This window comes from Ambystoma mexicanum, chromosome 7p (assembly GCF_040938575.1).
Source record: "Ambystoma mexicanum isolate Mex_15411 chromosome 7p, UKY_AmexF1_1, whole genome shotgun sequence".
Lineage (NCBI taxonomy): Eukaryota > Metazoa > Chordata > Amphibia > Caudata > Ambystomatidae > Ambystoma > Ambystoma mexicanum.
In genome coordinates, this window is record NC_090939.1 from 259,939,448 (window position 1) to 259,957,005 (window position 17,558).

The following is a 17,558-nucleotide window of genomic DNA, read 5'->3' on the forward strand; positions in this document are numbered from 1 at the left end:
AAATCTTCGCTTATTTTTTAAATACTGTACGAGCTTCAAACGCTTACCTGAATCCCAGCCGCTCTGGGGGACCTCCGTCTACCGAACTTCTCATCCATCTGCAAGAGGGAAAAGACACTCCAGGTTAGCGTGGAAACATCTAGAGGCGCCGCATACCGCGCTTACCCACCGCATTTGTTCTTCATAACCGGTATCCATGCTGAAAAAGTCGCAGCACCTAAAAGACACCGAAAAAGAACTCAGTTCAATGCACATACGAAAGGGGTGCATCGCGCTCTGACTCACCTTCAGCGCTACTCATCTCATCAGCAGGCCGCCATCCCCGGACGCCGGCCATCACCTAAGGAAGGAAGGAAAGCAACGAAGTTAGAGAACTGTTCAAAAGACTCATTATACTTACCTGTCAGACTCTTGCCAGTCAAGTAACTAGGCAGCAACGAGCCTGCATCAATCAACGCGCCCCTGCGCTGAAAGCAGGACGGAGAGCACACTATCCAAGAAAACAAGGTGAGCTGTGGATCAAAGGGAAGGGTTGGACCCCGGTTAAGAAGGGGTTCAAGCACACAGAGACAATAGGGAATTAAACTCTACCAATCCTGTGTTTCAGGCCCAGTCTCCAGTCGAATAGCCTCCAGGGAAAGGTTTGAGGTCGTAAGAGGTCAGAACTGGCTGAATGACGTCCCCGTGGATACCAGGTGAGCGTTACAGCGATTTTTGATAAAAACGGGTCAAATACACTGTTCCGTTTCTATCTTTAAAATTGAAGAAGTTATGGGGGTTTTAATGAGAGGCGTTTTTGCAAAATGGGCGTGAAAATGAAAACAGAAATTTGGTTTTAAAAATGAATGCTTTTATTACACTATATTAATGACTATGAAAAAGAGAATGCCACCCGGGAATCTCCACAGTTACATGGCCAGCGTAACACTTCAAGTAATGGATACCCTATTTCTTTCTCGGATTTACTTTAGTTACTCAAAATCACTAATGACTTATGGTTTTGTAAAACAAATGAGAAAAATCAGAGCAAGAATGGTTCTGACAATACTAGGGTTCTGAAGTTAAAGATGGGATGGTTTGAGATTGGGATAAGACAATGCAAATATACTATGGGTCACTGTTCTTCCTATTAATACTTACAGTCCCTTGTAATTAAAATTGGACCGTCAAAGTTCTGGTCATCGGATCGGGTCAGGTCTACCGGCAGCAGGGCACTTCTGGAAGGATTGAATCGGCAGTGCGGTTCTGGTCAATTTTGGACTGCACCTCAGACTGGATTTGGAAGGGCCCTTCTGGTCAATGGACACGGTAGATGCAGGATGCAGGTTTCAGCGGGCAAACCTTAATGGTAGCAAGCCAAACTGAATCAGAATTAAATCCCCTTACGTTTTGGGATGGCTGAATTTGGGCCTAGCTAAAAAGAATTCAGCAATGCTAAGGCCTGGATTCTGCAAAGAAATCTGGAGTCAGCTGCAGGATGAAGAGTCCTGGACAAGATGAAGAAGTCAGGAACAAGACGCTGCGCAGAAATCTGGATGTGTTCTGGAAGCGGTGTGTGTTATGTGTGGTGAAGTTCCTATATTCATCCTCCCAATGGACATCACAAAGGTTATGGTGTGGGCAGAATTTCAAAACACACCACCACGGCTGTGCGTGGCCACAGGCACTTGACTTGCTCTGTTTGGCAGTCAGAACAGAGCTGTCATCTTTACGATGGAATTTAGGAACTCCCATATTGATTTTGACCAAAACTTCACAAATGTACATTTTTAAAATTATGCCCTCTAATAAAATCGGACACGTACATATTTGATATATTCACAGTCAATCCCCATCTCTGTGAGAGCTGTCTTTCTCATTCGATAGAATTTCATCAATTTTAATCATAACAGTGTGGATTAATAATTCCTAATCCGGTACATCTCTGGGCAATTATCACTGGAGCATGAATATACAATCTTAGGCTTGCAACATTAATAGTTCTGCTGCAATGAGGGTTTTCCTGTAACTTTGATTCCTTAGGTGGTACAGGTTTCATCAATGTCTTCAAAGCAAAAGCCTAAAATTAGGTTAACATCTATGTATCCTACTTCAGGTTGCACAGTTAAGAAGTTTCAAACTTAACCACAAATAAAGATTTAAACACCAAAAAGTTCCTTTGAACAGAGTTTTTTTCTCTCTCCTTTCAACAAACAACAGCTGTCAGATCCCTTTGATCAGGGTGGGGTGTAGAGGGAAGCATCCTGCCCCTCCCCAGCAGAGGCCAATGCTCAACCTGTCCTTTGTTCTTGGCTCAGCCAAAAGACGAATGTCTAATGAAGTCTATTGTGCTCCACATGCTTGAACCTCCAGCAGCCATTAGCCTTCCTGTAGCAAGGGAGTGTCAAACTGAAGTGTGAAACTTTCCCAGGCTGGTCAGGGTCCAATCAAAATTAAGCAGTTACTTAACTCCAATAATGGGTTGCTTTAAAATTCACAATAAGGTCTTGTCTTTAACACATATAAAAATAAGCACAGTTTATAAGGGATTTGGACATTTAAAAGAATTAAGCCCTTGCAAACATGCTTTAAATAGGTGAATTTTGCAATTTCTTCAGGGAAAAGAAACACACTTAAACTGGATTTGACATCTACTTTCCTTATGCAGCTGTCAGGCAGTGAGGCCCAGTTTCTTCTGACTGTACTGGATGATCTGTGGTTTCAGCACACTTTACTTTCAATAGTTCACTTGGAAAATGCCTGAATTTAGCGCCAAAATAGCACTTTGAAGGTTGCAATTGATTGGGAAAACTGTATTTTAAAACACATTTTCGGATTTTAGCCCACTTCTGTGGCCTTGCTTCATGTGACAGGTAACAGCACCCACTGGCATTCTCCTGCATGGAGTTCTGTTTTGACATCAACTTTGCCTGTATATGGCAGGGGTGTGCAGCCTTTTGTGATTTATGAACCACGCGCAGTTTTGCAGATGTGGCGTGCACAGGGGTTAGCATCCATTTTTGGCTATTTTCTTTCCCTCATTGGCAAAGGGGTGTAGTAGGGTGCATTGGCATGGTTTGAAATATCCCACACCGGGTGAAAGCCTGTCTGGAAGCAATCTAGGATCCTATTGGAATCGGACCATGTCTGTAGGCAATCCAATAGAAATAAGGCAAACAGCTTACTGGGAACATCTAGCATAGCCAGGAGACGATAGTTACCCGGTAGCGGGCGTTCTCCTTTTTTATACAGAAGAATAGGTATTTCTGATAGCCAGGAGATGGGCATCTTACCTTCCCACATCACCTTCTCAAACAAAATTTCCCAAATTTCCACAATGTGTTACTATCGGAGACAAATATGCCCAATGCAATTTTGGATTCAAGCCAATCTTTTTGAGTATGCTTCCACCAGGTTTCATTTACAGGCCAAGTATCCCGTTCAAACAGGGTTCTACCATAATACTTTTAATTTCCCTATTTATATATAATTAAACCTTGGGAGCTTTATCTAAATGCTCTGGTGTTATTCTACTCACTTTTGGTTTGTCTTTCAAAGATCCAGGAAAGGTATGGGCATCAACAGCTCAAAGCAAGGCCGCCAGGCAAGCTCTTCCTTTCACTCTGTCCATCAGCTCCCAAATCCTTCTCAGGCAATCTGGTATTTTCTTTGAAAAGGCTTCTGCATTCAGTTCCCACTGGAAAAGGCCTTCTTTAGGAACATTTTCATCTGCTCCATTCAGTTGGAACCCCAGTCACCTTTCCCCCATTCGCAGGCTCTCTCTCTTTTCTGTTTCCCCCCCAAAAACTCTCCCTTTCTTCCTATGTGTTTATATACCCAAAAAACACCACCCATGGAGCCTAATGTAATGCAGCTATTTTGAATTGTGGTAGGTTCCCTTCACTTACTCTTCACTTAGCTGTGAATTAGCCCTCCCTTCAGGAATTATGACCCAACTAGACTGAAATACATCTTTCCTTTATAATGTATTGTATGGACCTGTGCCATTTTTAAGAACCATGTATTCTGAATCACAAGGACAATCTGAATTTAGCAATATCCGGATGCAAAAAAGATCACATTACATGGTTTCTTGGGTGTCTTGATATATTAACAGAAAACATCTGATGAGATATATTGTGAGACAAAGGAATAATTATCATTGGCTGGTCTCACGAAGAAGACACATAATGGATGAAGCCTTATTGCTCCGCCAGGTCAAGGTCTATGATATGATAGTTTATTTATATAGCGCCTATACACAATGTGTTTCAAAGCGCTTCAAGGCAAGGGAGGGAACAAGGGAAAATACAATGACATTCTTACAGGCCATGAACAGTAAGGATGTGAAATTAACTATCATACTTGGCCTGGCGACATTTCAGATAGTGCAAGAGCTAAGACATAGATAAGGAAGGGAGGGGAGAGAGTGGGAAGGAAATGGAAACAGACAGGCGACTACCGTACTAGGCCTGATGACATTTCTGGTAGAGCCGGAGAAAAACAAGAGGTGAGGGAGAGGGGTGCAGAAAGGAAGGGAAGGAACAAAACAAGCGACTATCATACTAGGCTGATGACATTTCAGATAGTGCTGGAGGGGGAGTGGGGAGGAAAAAACAGTAAGGGGAGGAGACAGACGAGGTTGCTATCATACTAGGTCCAGGGACAATTATGATAGAGTAAGTGCATAGAAGAAAGTAAGGGGAGGAGATAGGAAAAGGGAGAAGAGAAAGGAGGAGAGAACAGAGAGTTAGCAGTCAAAGAGTGGAGAAGCAAGAGGGGAGAGTGAATACAATTGCAGAAGTCAGTAGTAACATAATGCTGCAAGCCAGGATACAAGATAAAGATAGGACCAGCATGATTCAGGGCCACCATGAGTACAAGATGCAAAGGAAGTCCATCATTAGAGTTGAGAAAGGGTGACGCACCGTCCAATAGGAATAAGGCAAACAGCAAAACAAGGATCTGTTCATGGACTTAGGTGCTTGAAGTTGCCATTACTGGCTCACCAGAACCTGAAATTATTTACATTGTTCCCGTCATATGAATGCAAGTCCGCCAAATTGAGTTGAATCCAATATCTAGCTTGGACTTAGTTCTATTTTCTTGGTATTTTAAAACAAGGCATTTGTCCTGGGTACACACAGTTGTGTCTATTAACCTATTTTATTGTCTTTGTCACCGTGATTGATAATGGGGCCTTCTTTCAAGGAAGCAACACTTACATTCCGGGTCTTAAGACAGCTGTACAATTAAGTTATAACCAGTGTTCAAACTTAGTGGACCATTTCGAGGTTACAAGTAAAAGAAAATTATCTGTTTGTGCAATTTTCACTGGTAATCACTGCTTGCAAAATCTACTAGATCACTCGCACTGGTGAGGGGATTTTATGAGGGGTGAGCATCATTTGCATGGTACTCAACCTTGCTGGCAAGTACGTGGATGTTTAAAGCTTCAATTTGCAATTAACTGCAAATAACTTTGCAGTAAACGGCAAATAAGAGGTGGCAGAATGTTATTAGCCTACTTGTTTGAAAATCATTTGACCTTTTACTTTTGACCGAGGTGTTTTTGATTGTTTTCTTGGTCGAAATTCAGTCAAAGTTTATATTTATACACACACACATATATATATATATATATATGTATGTATATATCGGTAGAGTAAGAATAGGTGGGGTTGCGGGGCGGCCTCCCCCAGCATTTTCAACCAAAAACGAGCAAAAAACATTTGGTCAATTGTAAAAGGTCGAATATTTTCGACCAAGTAGACCTAAACCAGCAGCATTTCACCAAAGTGTGCTTATGGTGACATGCATAATTTACAGAACTCACTGGCAAATATGTTGTCACCTGTCATCACAGGGCAAATGCAATCCTCATGAGTATATAATCTACGCAACTTGCCCTGCAGGTCTAGTGGGACTTTTATTTGCAAGGCCTGGAAATGATCTAACAAATTTAACTCACTATATCAAATAAAACAAACATTCTACCATAGACTTCCAGAATACTAAACTATGAGTGCACAGTGTGCTATATTGGCCATGAAAAATGGCTGCACAAATGCAGAAACGTTTGTATTAGCTAATTTCGTTTTTTTAGTTACGTTACATAATATTTCAAAGCAAAGCCCTTCAAAATGCATCTTTTTTAATGAAGTTTTACATTACTAAACACTTATAATTGCTACAGTGCCATAGATCAAGCAAAACTACCTTCCCTTATACCTATTCTACTCTTGACTACTTCTCCCCTACCTCTTCTATCGAATTGCAGCGCCAAACCATCTTGCGCTCCCATCAACCCGTTTGCTCCCCACATGGTCAAAGACTTTGTCTCGATACCTTTTCCTTATTTCTAAGATCTTTAACCTCTCTCCTTCTCAACTGGACTCTTCCCTGTCTCCTTCAAATCTGCAACTGTAATACCCCTTTTGAGGAAAGCTCCTGCTGACCCAAACTTCCCAGCAAACTATCGCCCAGTTTACCTCTTGCCCCATTATTTATTCAAAGGTTATTGAACGAGTGGTCTTCAACCACATCACTAAGTACCTTCAGGATAATGGCTCCAACTTTCTCTTGGATGCTCACCATTCCAAACTCTCTTCTATAAACATCCATTTGGATCTCTCTGCAACTTTTTCTGTTCTCCTCCTCACTCTCCAGTACTTTCGGTTTTGCAAATCTGCTCTCACCTGGATCGCCTCCTACATTGAAGTTTGGTGCTTTAAAACCTCCTGAAATTTGCAAATCCCTGAACTCCACCTCTTTCCCAATTGCCGTCCCCCAAGGATCAGTCCTTGGACCTCTGCTCTTCACAGTCTATGCCTCTGTCCTAGGAAGACTCATCTTGCCCTTTGGCTTTCACTATCACATTTCACTTATTTTTATCAACTTTTCCTCCTTCAGCTCAGCCATCTCGGAACAGATTATAAACTCTCTCACTGCAATTCGTCACTGGATGGCTTACTGCTGCTTCATGCTGAACTCTTCAAAAAGGGAAGTCACCTTTCTCCCAGCTTCCAATGCCATCCCTTCCCTTCTCTGCCCTCCTTCTCATATCTCCTTCCCGTCAGACCTTCTTGCTTCCTTGTTCAAGGCTGGCAATCTTAGGGTCCTCTTTGATATCGACCTCCAACTGCAACAATTCATAACTAACACTGCCTTTGTTGCTTATATTAATCTCCTCAACATCCAGTAATGTGTCCTTTTCTTACTAACTACTGTACGAAAACTCCAGACTCCACCCTCGTGCACAGCAAACTGGACTACTACTCAAGCCTACACTTGGTCTTCCACTCTACTCTTTCCTCCCACTGGACAAAGTCCTCAACTTTACTACCTGCTACCTTTACAACCTACCCAGATCCACACTTACTTTGCGACAACATGCTGGTTGGCTCTCCATGCACAATCACTCTCTTTTCAAGTTCCTTCTCCTTCGGCATCTGATCTAGAATTGTGTTCCCCCACCTGCTCATCCTTCAAGGGCAAATAACCATGTAATCCAGATAGGATGCTTTGTTAATTTGGAAGGCAGAGAAGCACCTGCCAAATTTGGTTATAGCTCAAAGAGGATAAGAAACAAAGACCATTCTAATGAGTTGCCAGTGGGTGGGAGCAAAAATAATAGGTCAGACTTGCATTGAACTAATGGTTGGTATTGAAAATACTGATTCTAAACTGAAAACAAAATCCACCAAGTTCTAAAAGCATGACAACTACCCAGGACTGCTAGGAGTATGAAGAATAACAGCACATGCCCCCCTATGAAGCAGTAACAAAATCAATGTGCATTTTAAATGGGGTACGTCTCTCGTAGCAGGATTATATTTGTTTCATGTCTTATGATATGGCAAGACCTGGCATGTCTCGCTCATTATGGTCCCTCACATGTCATTCCATTTCAAAAGCTTGAGCTCTACATCTTCTCGCATGTCACCATTAGGCAAGAAGTCCTACTTCAATATGCACCAAGTGTAATGGAGGTCACACTTTGTGTGCCTGGTGTACTTTGCTCACTATTGGGAACACAAGCCATTCATGACTGTAATGAAATGACTTACAGCTGCACACATGTAAAACCAGCAAGAGAAAACGTTTTATTGTGGACCAGGACAATTCAGCAACAACCTCAAGACCCAATTTCCCACAGGATTACCCCAACAGCAAAAACCTTGGTTATATCACGAAAATAGTTGTGTACACATGACATAGATAAGGGTCCAATGATCTCCCCACAGGAGCAGAATTTCATGAACTACCTATAGTCATCCCTTCCTGATTCTGGAGCTACCAATCCTCCCCCGATATGCCTGGACTTTCCAGTGTGATTTCTTGCACAAGGGCTGAAAACTCCCTTCAACTTCTGGGTAACAAAGTGTAGCGCATCCTTCTGTGATCTTTAGCTTTGCTGTGTACATACTAGCAAAGTTAACATTAATCTCTCATGGGGACTTCTTATTTGCATATAATGGTTTCCCAGCACCCTGAACACGTGTGTTAAAAATGTCATGTGTTATATTTTTTTGTGATAGCATAATACATTAGCGAATCTGGGGCAAGGCAGCATACGTGGGAGGAGGCCTTGGTGCTAATTATGGATCTACTTCTTCCTCCACGAGACATTAACAGGTGGTTTCCGCCACTTTGGTAATACATATTTTCACCATTTGCCGACCCGCATGCCCTCTCAATATTTCCATAAGCCATCTGCATATCTTCTGTCACGTCTTCAATTTCATATATTCTGATCACAGTAGAAGCCCTAATACTCTTACACCTGGAGAGAGATTATTCAATTCACAAAGAAGGTACCAGGGGTAACTTGCAGAAAGGAAAGAGTAGGTCAGGAGCTGTTCCATGTTATACACGTCTAACTGAAAGGTGCTGCATGAATTCCCCCTTGCGGGTCAGTGTTGAAGTTTAGAACCAGTGCTTTCAATTCCAGCCTTTAATTCAGAAAGCATTATTTTAGTATTTCAATACTGAAGCTCATCCTTAAATAAGGGCAACCCTAAAGCTAAGCCTTAAACAAGGGGAACCCTAAAGCTCATCCTTAAACACCTCAAGTTAAACATATTATAGGTTCAGCATCAAAACAGAGAGGTGACGAATCCCCCACCTCCACAGAATATTCTCCTTATGTCCTAGAGCAACTTTTCCTCTACAATGGTAATGTTAAAGGTATTTATTTAGCGCACCGTCACCAACGAAGTTGGTCTCCAGGCGCTCAATAGTCTTTTTTGGCAAAGTGTGTGCTTTTCACACTGTCTTATGCAGAGTGAATACACGCCCTTACACTGTAGGGTGCCTGTGGTATACAATCATATACAATTTCACAGCACATTTAATTATGACCTTTGACATTTTTTTTCTCTTCCTGCAAGTAACATCATTTCCCACCCTAAGGAACCTTCCGAGCCGCTGCAACGACAGGCAGCAACACCTGTAGCGACCACAGAGGTACAACTAATACTATACGAATAACTATACTTTATGGGTAACTAAGGGGCTTATAGCACCAAAAAAACTCTTACAATCCCCATTGAAACCTGCATAAATTAAATAATGAACAGATAGGTGTACAGCGTAGCTTAAACCGGATCATTCTAATGAGTTGCTCAGCAGACTTTCAGATGTGCAACTTGGCGTCAAAACCGATCATCTGAAGGGTGCTCTGCAGAGTTCACTGAAGGCAATATGCCATGCCTACTCTTTGGTTGGAATGGGGCCACTGTCATCCCTCTGTCAATTGCAGAGAGAGGATCGCTCTCCCTAACACTGATGCGTTTGCAGTCCTCCTATTCAATTTTGATTGCTTGCACCATGAATCGCAAATCCATGGAAATTCAGGCAAATCCGAGTTTCAGTTCGTTCTTTGCACTTCGTAGTGCAATCTGAAATGCATCCTGGCATGTAGGTGCATGGCACAAGGCAATTTATATGAATTCTTTTGGAATCTGTCAGCTTTTACCAGTTGCTAAAATCTGGCGTATTCCATAGGAACCTACTGCATGTTCAACATCATCAAAATCAGGCTTCCTCAGTCACGGGTGCCTTTTTTCGTTACCCTTAACATCCAGTTCCCACTATTCACCGCATCCATCTGATGGACGGGAACACACTCTGGATTTGGGTCTGGGGACCCCAGACTTGTGCTAAAGACCTTATTGATTGATAGGTTTGGAAGGTCTTGCAAATGGAAATCGTGGTAGCCAGCGAGGATTTTTGCTTCCCTAATAGGTAGTGTTCAGTCAAGGTTATCAGCGTCATGTTACATTATGTTATTGGGCTTTGCACTGCGCTCTTCTGCCATTAGGCATGGTCTGTTGCCACTACGCCGGCAAGTATTTGCATTCAGCTGGCAGATGTTTAAGCTTTTTCATGAACACGGTCAAACCTGTCCATTCCGGATGGCAAGCACTATAATGTTGCTGTTATGTTTAGTGTAGAGGTTTATTCTGTGATTAGTGGGATGGATTGGGAGACCTCACAATGTTACATATGCGTTTGCAAACCTGTATGGGTCCCATGTGTATTTAATTGTATTTGCATTTTTAAACAAACATTTCTCCCCATTTATTAATGATAAAAATGAAAGCTCTGTATTTGAATTCACAATTACTAGCCGTAGCCCCTTGTGTTGCCTGGATCTGTATCTGACTTGCACATGGGGGTCTGCTACAGCCTTGTGTATGTTATAGCGTGTCTTAACTTCCTAATCTTTTAAAAATCGCAAAATCGGCTCTCTCCTGCAATCGCCTATACTAATAGCACAGGGCCGGACCTCGCTCCACCCTTGTGCAGGACGAATGGGTGGGGTTGGTCAAATTTCACTATCGCCAGTACACCCCAGACTGGTATGCCAACCTCGGGCAAAATTTCAGTCCACCTACTGTTATGGGGCTGAAGCCAACCCTGAATATACAAACACACTTTCACAAATTATATATTATATATTATATATATATATATACACATACACATAGATTTCATTTTTAGCCATTGAATGAGTGCATACATGCAATCACTGAACTCTGGCAATATATACTACCCCCATGGGGCTGTATAATTGCTTTTGCTCCCTTGTTCACAAAGCGCTCCATGGGTTCACCTTTGTACATTTATAAACGGGAGACATAGCCGGTTAGTCCCCCCCAGAATAACTCCCTAAGGCATACTACTGGGGCAAGGGGTGTGTTAGGGCTGCCTGCCTGTTCTGACTCGTACATGCCATGGACCTAGGGACAGCAACCCTCAACCAAAGACAGTCAGCTACCCAAGTGGCCCTCAGGCCAGGAAACCAGACAATGCCCTTGAAGCCACCTGGTTCTCCCCTAATGTGGGAGAGTGTGAAGTATAAATCCATTTAATGCCATCACTCCACAGAGTTAACCAGAACTTTGCATCAGATCCATATTGCCCTATCTTGAGTACCACCCTGCTTGCATCTCCAACTCCTCATTTCTAAGTTCAAGGGTATGCCTCGCTCTCACTTGCTATGCTGTATTATGCCATGCAATGTTTCCAATCTTGCGCAATGTTAGAAACACTAAAAGGATGCCTACAATCTCAAACTGTGTGTTTGACTTTACGAATAGTCTGCAGCTTTATCCAGTGCCAAGGCCACACAGGCTGTCTGAGATAGATAATTCCTTCAGCCCCATCACCAGGGGAAAGATCCCTGAAACGCGAACATCATCCCACTTTTCTTCCAATATCCAGATCCAATATCATAACATACCTCAAGAGGCCAAAACTCAATTTCTCGAATATTTCCACTCTAAATACAAAGACCAAGAGATCAATGAAGACAACAAAGTAACATTTTGCAAACAAACAAAAGACATTTACTCTAATTAAAAGTGGACCGCAGGTAGAACCTGAAGGAAATTGCAGAGGGTGACACACGCACATTTAACCCCCACGAAGGGGCATACCAACGCGAATTAAGCAGACGGAGGGACAGAGCTGCAACGTGCAGCTGGCACCACAGTCCAAAAGTCCAATGAGGGGCCAAGGGTTGTGCCTGGTTTCTTCAGCTGCTTGAAGTTCAAAACTGATTAAGACGCAGCCGTCCACGGTGCAAGCTGTGGTTTCTGGCGACAGATAAAGGAAGGGCGGAGGAGGCATTTAGACAGAATGCAGGCGCCATCTCCATGCATAACCACTGCAGCAACCTCGCACTCGCCTGCTAAGTCCCGAAACAACGAAATCGAACCTAGCCCATTGCCCTGTACGTCCTCAAGCACCAAAAGGCCATGAAAATAACAGACGTTACGCTATAGTAGACCCATTAACATAACATGTGGCAGCGCTTCCATCATCTATAAGCAGCACCATGCGGTGGCTAGAAAGTTTAACATGGGCTCTTTGGGAAACAGGTAACCAAAGTAGCAGGCGTGAACTGACATGAACAACGCATGGCGGGCGGGGGGAGTAGGTCTGCAAACGCTGGCTTCCCATACCTGCACAGCGGCCCGCTCCTCCCCTATAGGTCTGCAATGTAAACAACAAAATAATAAATACAATAATGGTTTCTGCATCAGGCCCACATACAGATGTTGGCATACAGTGATCAAATTTAGACATAACTAGAGTTGGGGGAAATTACCGCCAGCAAAACGAAATTAGCAACAGTCCCATCTATTTTGAAGCAAATAGGAATTTTTACGCGCTTTGCCATTTATAGGCGAGTTTCGCTTTTTTGGTCCGAAATTCCATTCATTGTACTTTTATTATCGGCCTGCGAGGGCAAAATCGGCCAAGTGGCCACATCTTTTCGAGCATGCACCAACTTCTCCGCAGAGGGAGTTTGCCCACTTTTGCCCACCCATAGACACACTACTGATTGCAATAGATGTTATTTATTTAAGAGAATTTCTTCGAAAAGTTCCCCGTGCAGTTTTGTGTAATCTTGCTACTCACACTCAGCGCTCCGTGCACATATAGGTGCTAGTATGGCACCTATAGTGACAAACGTGGTGACAATGCAAACATATGCCCTACAGCGGTCAACTAATAATTAACACCGTCTCAAACGGAAAGAGTATCGAATCAATGGCGATGAACTGGAAACCTGGGCGAGCAGCTGACGGCACAGGAAGGACAGCTGAGGGTGCGCGAAGCGAGAGCCAATTCAATAATAAAGAGAAAGTGAAAGGGGCGTGGGAGTGGTAACAGCAGGGAAACACCGGGGGTAACAAGGACGGCATAACAAACCCCGCTGGCCTGGCATAAAAGGGAGAAGCTGCCTTCACCGGAACTAAGGGAAGGCGGCGGACAGGCCGCAGCTCTATTGGGTAAAGCGGGCAGGCTATGGACAGAGAAAGGGGACTGGGCGCACAGATAGACGCCATCCTAGGCACGGGAGGGTGACCTCACCTGCGCCGTGGCAGACTGGGGATCTCCAGGGAGTGCCCAGCAGAAGCAGGGCGGCGAGCAGCGGTAGAGAGCGGCGGCAGCAGCAACAACACACGGGCGGCTCCATGCCTGGCAGCGCATCGCCTTCTTCTCAGCAGAGCTGTACGTTGCGCAGCTCCCCGGCTCCAGCACGTGACGAGGCTCTTCCAGGGCACGGTGGCTGAGCGCCGGGCTCCTGTGTACACATTGGTTTAGGTTGGCAGGGAGGGGCGCTGAGTGGAAAACACATCTTAGAGGTTGGCCGTCTTGCAGCGGACTGAGTCACAGTTAGGACGGGAGAGGCTGGAGGCTGTAGTATTGGACTAAAGAGAAGCGGTGTTTGACTCGCTTATAGAAACCAGTGGGAATGTAGAGAGCCTCAACGGACCGAAGAGAGATACGTGCACTGACGGGGGACGGTGGTTTAGACAAGAAGAGACAACTCAGCAGGGGGGTCGAGGAGCAGTGGAGTCTCCAGGATCACATTTAGCAGGGCTGACCCTAAGATCTGCCGTGCCCTGGGCAGCAAAAGATGTGTGCGCACCTTCTAATTTGCTAATGTAGTGATATCAGTAACATCACAAAATGGCATCACATGAGTCTTTAATACTTGAGGGGATCCTGGTATGTTATGAGAGAAACGTTCCGTTACTACACAGTACATGAATGGCCACTCTTATTATCACATATGTTTCAATATTACTTTTGAGGCTTTTTGTAGTAGAGAACAGTGTGAGCTAAATCTTAAGGGACGAACTCCTTTTTTAGACAGACAGTGAGATACAATGATGTGCCCAGGAGCACACACTTTGGTGAAGTGGGGGATTTAGGATTTTACATCAGTAACGTTCCCCTATTGCATGATTGCCTTGTAGTGGCATTCAAGTAGAACCTATAGGCGGGCGTGGCCGGGGCAGTTTTTAGCCAACTTGGTGCCCATGGTGAAACACTAGAATGTGTCCCCCTGCCCGATCGATTAGCGCACATCTCTCTCAAACTACATTTCCGTGTCGTACGACAAAGCCCCTCAATATCAATAAATAATTGCTATATAAATGAAGCTGGTGTCATTACGCTGTAGTTCAAGTACTTTACAGAAAAAATCTAATGTGAGAACACAGCTGTTGCTGCTCAAGTAACTGGTTTTTCTGTTATCTACTCATAGAGAAGGCCTTGCCTAAATGCAGTTTCAAACTGTTTTTACTGGCACACTGCAGTGTGACCGACCTACCGGCGTCTGAGGTCCCACTGACCAGTGGCCCTGTGTTGCAGTTGTTCTGTTCGTATCCCCTCACTTGTATTTCACAAGGGGCAATACTAGACAAACCATATGAATTATTTTCTGATAGAAGGTTATCATTCCAAGATGGACAGTCTGGTACACTCGTATTGCACTCTTTCAAAATACCTTTTATGAGAGTGGGAAAGAGGACAATAGCACCAATGAGGGTTCCTGGATTCTTTGCATTAAATCACAGAGCATTTCAGGATTTGAACAGTGATCAGAGATCTCTACATTTGATAAACAAGTCTGTGATAAAAGGATTGTATATGTGAAATTCTAAATTCTTAACAGACTTATGGCTTGGTGCTCACATCACGGTTCACAACACTCCCTAACATTACAATGTTCGTAACCATGAACCATGCATACTTATTCAAACACCAGTGCAGGAACATCAGCCACTCAATTGGGGTACAAAGGCTCTTTTGCTTCTTGTTTCTGGAGAATGTTAGATGAAGAAGGGCTGGGTCTCGGTGTGAGCAGGCCCAACCCCCAATACAGAAACAGCTCTAGGGAATTATATCTATAGACACGAAAGGATACCCTACAAGAGACACCCAATAAACAATGCACCGAAAAGGTACACAGAAATGATTGTACCTCTTACAAACTGTAGCTTGACCAGTAATAAACTGATGAAGAGTTTAAACAAAACCGGCTTCTAATGGATGGTAAAGGGTCCCCAACCCTCAGCCACTACCTCCTCACCATTACGCAGGCTCAGGTGTTATTTCTGCAAAAAAGTGCAGGCCTTTGTTTTTATCTAACAGAGCTGGCATTAGCATCTGTAAGTGCTGTCCTGCAGCGAGTGAAAATCATGGTGTGGCAGTGTAGAAAGAGCATTTGGCCTAGTGGATGCACAATTTGAGGCAACTTATTTGATTGCTTTATGTGTTTGTGTGGACACAGTGTGGCATACTCGTCAGAGCCACATACACAAAACGTTCCAGGAATATGTGCTGTTACATACAGGAGCGCCACATAGATGCCATTAACCAATAGGGTTGTGACTTGTGTAGCGCACAAATCATTGCTGCTCACATCACTGGATTGATTTGCCATGGACTACCGTCTGCATGGTGACACACAATGAACCCTGCTTTCCTAATCAGGGTACCAAGTCACATTGAGGTGCCATCTGGTGTGCTCGTTAGGCAGTGATTGGCTTATTAAAAAAATTGAAAGACCTTTGATGCTGAGCGGATGCATTTAGTCCATGTCCCAAAGCAGTCACTAGACTACTTGAGCAAGAAAATTACAGTTAACCTTCCCAGGGATGTGCCATATGTAACTAAAAAGTAATATACAAAGAGTGTTAGTGTGTCAGATAAAGAGACATGAAAATAAAAAAAATAGTTTAAAACTTTTTCTGTGTGGCTCGTTAATTCTGTCTGCAGAATGCATAGGTTTGGTCAGCTGTTGGTCTGGCCTTCTGAATAAAAATGCCCCAAGTTCAGTTCTTAACACTGAAATGTTCAGCGCATACTGTGTAAAAACAATAAGCCATCACTTATAAATTGCCCCACTTCTAAGGCTGTCAACACAAAGAATGAGGGGCACACGGTGTGTTACTTCAGAGCATCTCGCACGCTGGGTTTGGAATATGCATTCCTTTGCATATTCCAAACGCATTGCAGTAATCTACAAGTCAATAGAGAGCAGCCATCCAGGTGGGCCCCTTCCTGTGCCCTCCTCCTGAGCTATTTAACTCTGCGCCCCGGGCCATTGCCTGCCCCGCCCGGGCCTAGAAATGGGCCTAGGCGTGGCCTGATGCAGAGGAAATGGGCATCTAATTTGACTTGCTCCCACTCCTCCACCCCATAACTCACCTGGTGTGCTGGCATATGCTAGGTTCCGACGTGAAAGATCCCATATCATCTCTTCCCGGCTCAGGGGATTAGCGGGTTGACTCCAGCCTCACTCTTAAAGATCCCATTCCTTGTTATGGCACCGCTCTGACTGCTGCGGCTCGCTGCTATTCCAGCACACAGCTCTTGGAGGCTGGAGGCTGGGAGCGGGGTCATTAGGCCTTCAACACCTTTATGGTCGCACATCCTTTGAATTAACACCTGCATTACTCCCTTTGCTCCACGGAGTGTGCTCCAGGTCTTCTGCCTTATCACACTAAACAAGACTAATATGTTGATTTTTAATAACGCAGAATATTTTAGTTATTTTCATCCTCAATTTGCCTGTCTTTTCTCATATAAACTAATGGGTGAATGTTTTTGAGGTTCTGCTCTGATCATTCCTTAGCGCCATCATTTAGCTTTGATTGTCATCTGTGGACCTTGTCTCCAGCCCCTCTCATAGAGTGGTTGATTTCTTGGTGTGTACTGTGCCTTTGTCCATATGGCCTTGAAAAAAGGCAATCAAAAAAGTTAGCGCTGCAAGGAGTCGACTTTTCTTTCTTCCACTGACCTCAAAGGACCTAAAAGTGACTGTCTTCATCCTTCTCAAACAACAACAGGCCTGCCACAGAACCCATATTGGATGATTTAGGGGCACTTGAATCCTTCATGGAAGCTTCCAATATAAAGTTGCAGCAGTTAGATGATAGATGGTACTAATTTTAATACAGATTTGGGGAGATTGAAAGGAGAATGAGTGATGCTACAGATGTTGTACATAGGGTGATGTGGCTGGAAAAAAGTGAAAATCTCTTTCTGATATTAAAAACATACCGAAGATTTGGAAATTCTAAGTCGGTGCAACAGACTTCACCTTTATAAGCCTTCCTGAAGGAGAGAGTATCCAATCCTGTTTTGAAAAAAGTGTTTAAGCTTTTGGCCCTTAGAGCAACTACCTCTGTCAATATTCAGAAAGCTTACAGGGTGGGTCTGAAAGGAGGTTCAACCTTGATTTTTCTGCTACTAGAACACACTCT

At 43.7% G+C, this 17,558-nt stretch overlaps 1 protein-coding gene across 2 annotated transcripts in view; it reads right to left on the reverse strand.

Moving 5' to 3' along the window:
* IFNAR1 (interferon alpha and beta receptor subunit 1) overlaps positions 1-13,582 on the reverse strand; it is a 342,571-nt gene extending 328,989 nt beyond the window's left edge. Inside the window, exon 1 of one of the 2 annotated variants that reach the window (XM_069636295.1) lies at positions 13,369-13,582. In XM_069636295.1, coding sequence (XP_069492396.1) covers positions 13,369-13,474 — 106 coding nt within the window. In that variant the 5' untranslated portion in view covers positions 13,475-13,582. Of the gene's footprint in view, positions 1-13,063; positions 13,234-13,368 lie in introns of those variants that run through there. The other variant, XM_069636294.1, reaches the window with a different exon arrangement.
* Positions 13,583-17,558: the final 3,976 nt, after the last annotated feature.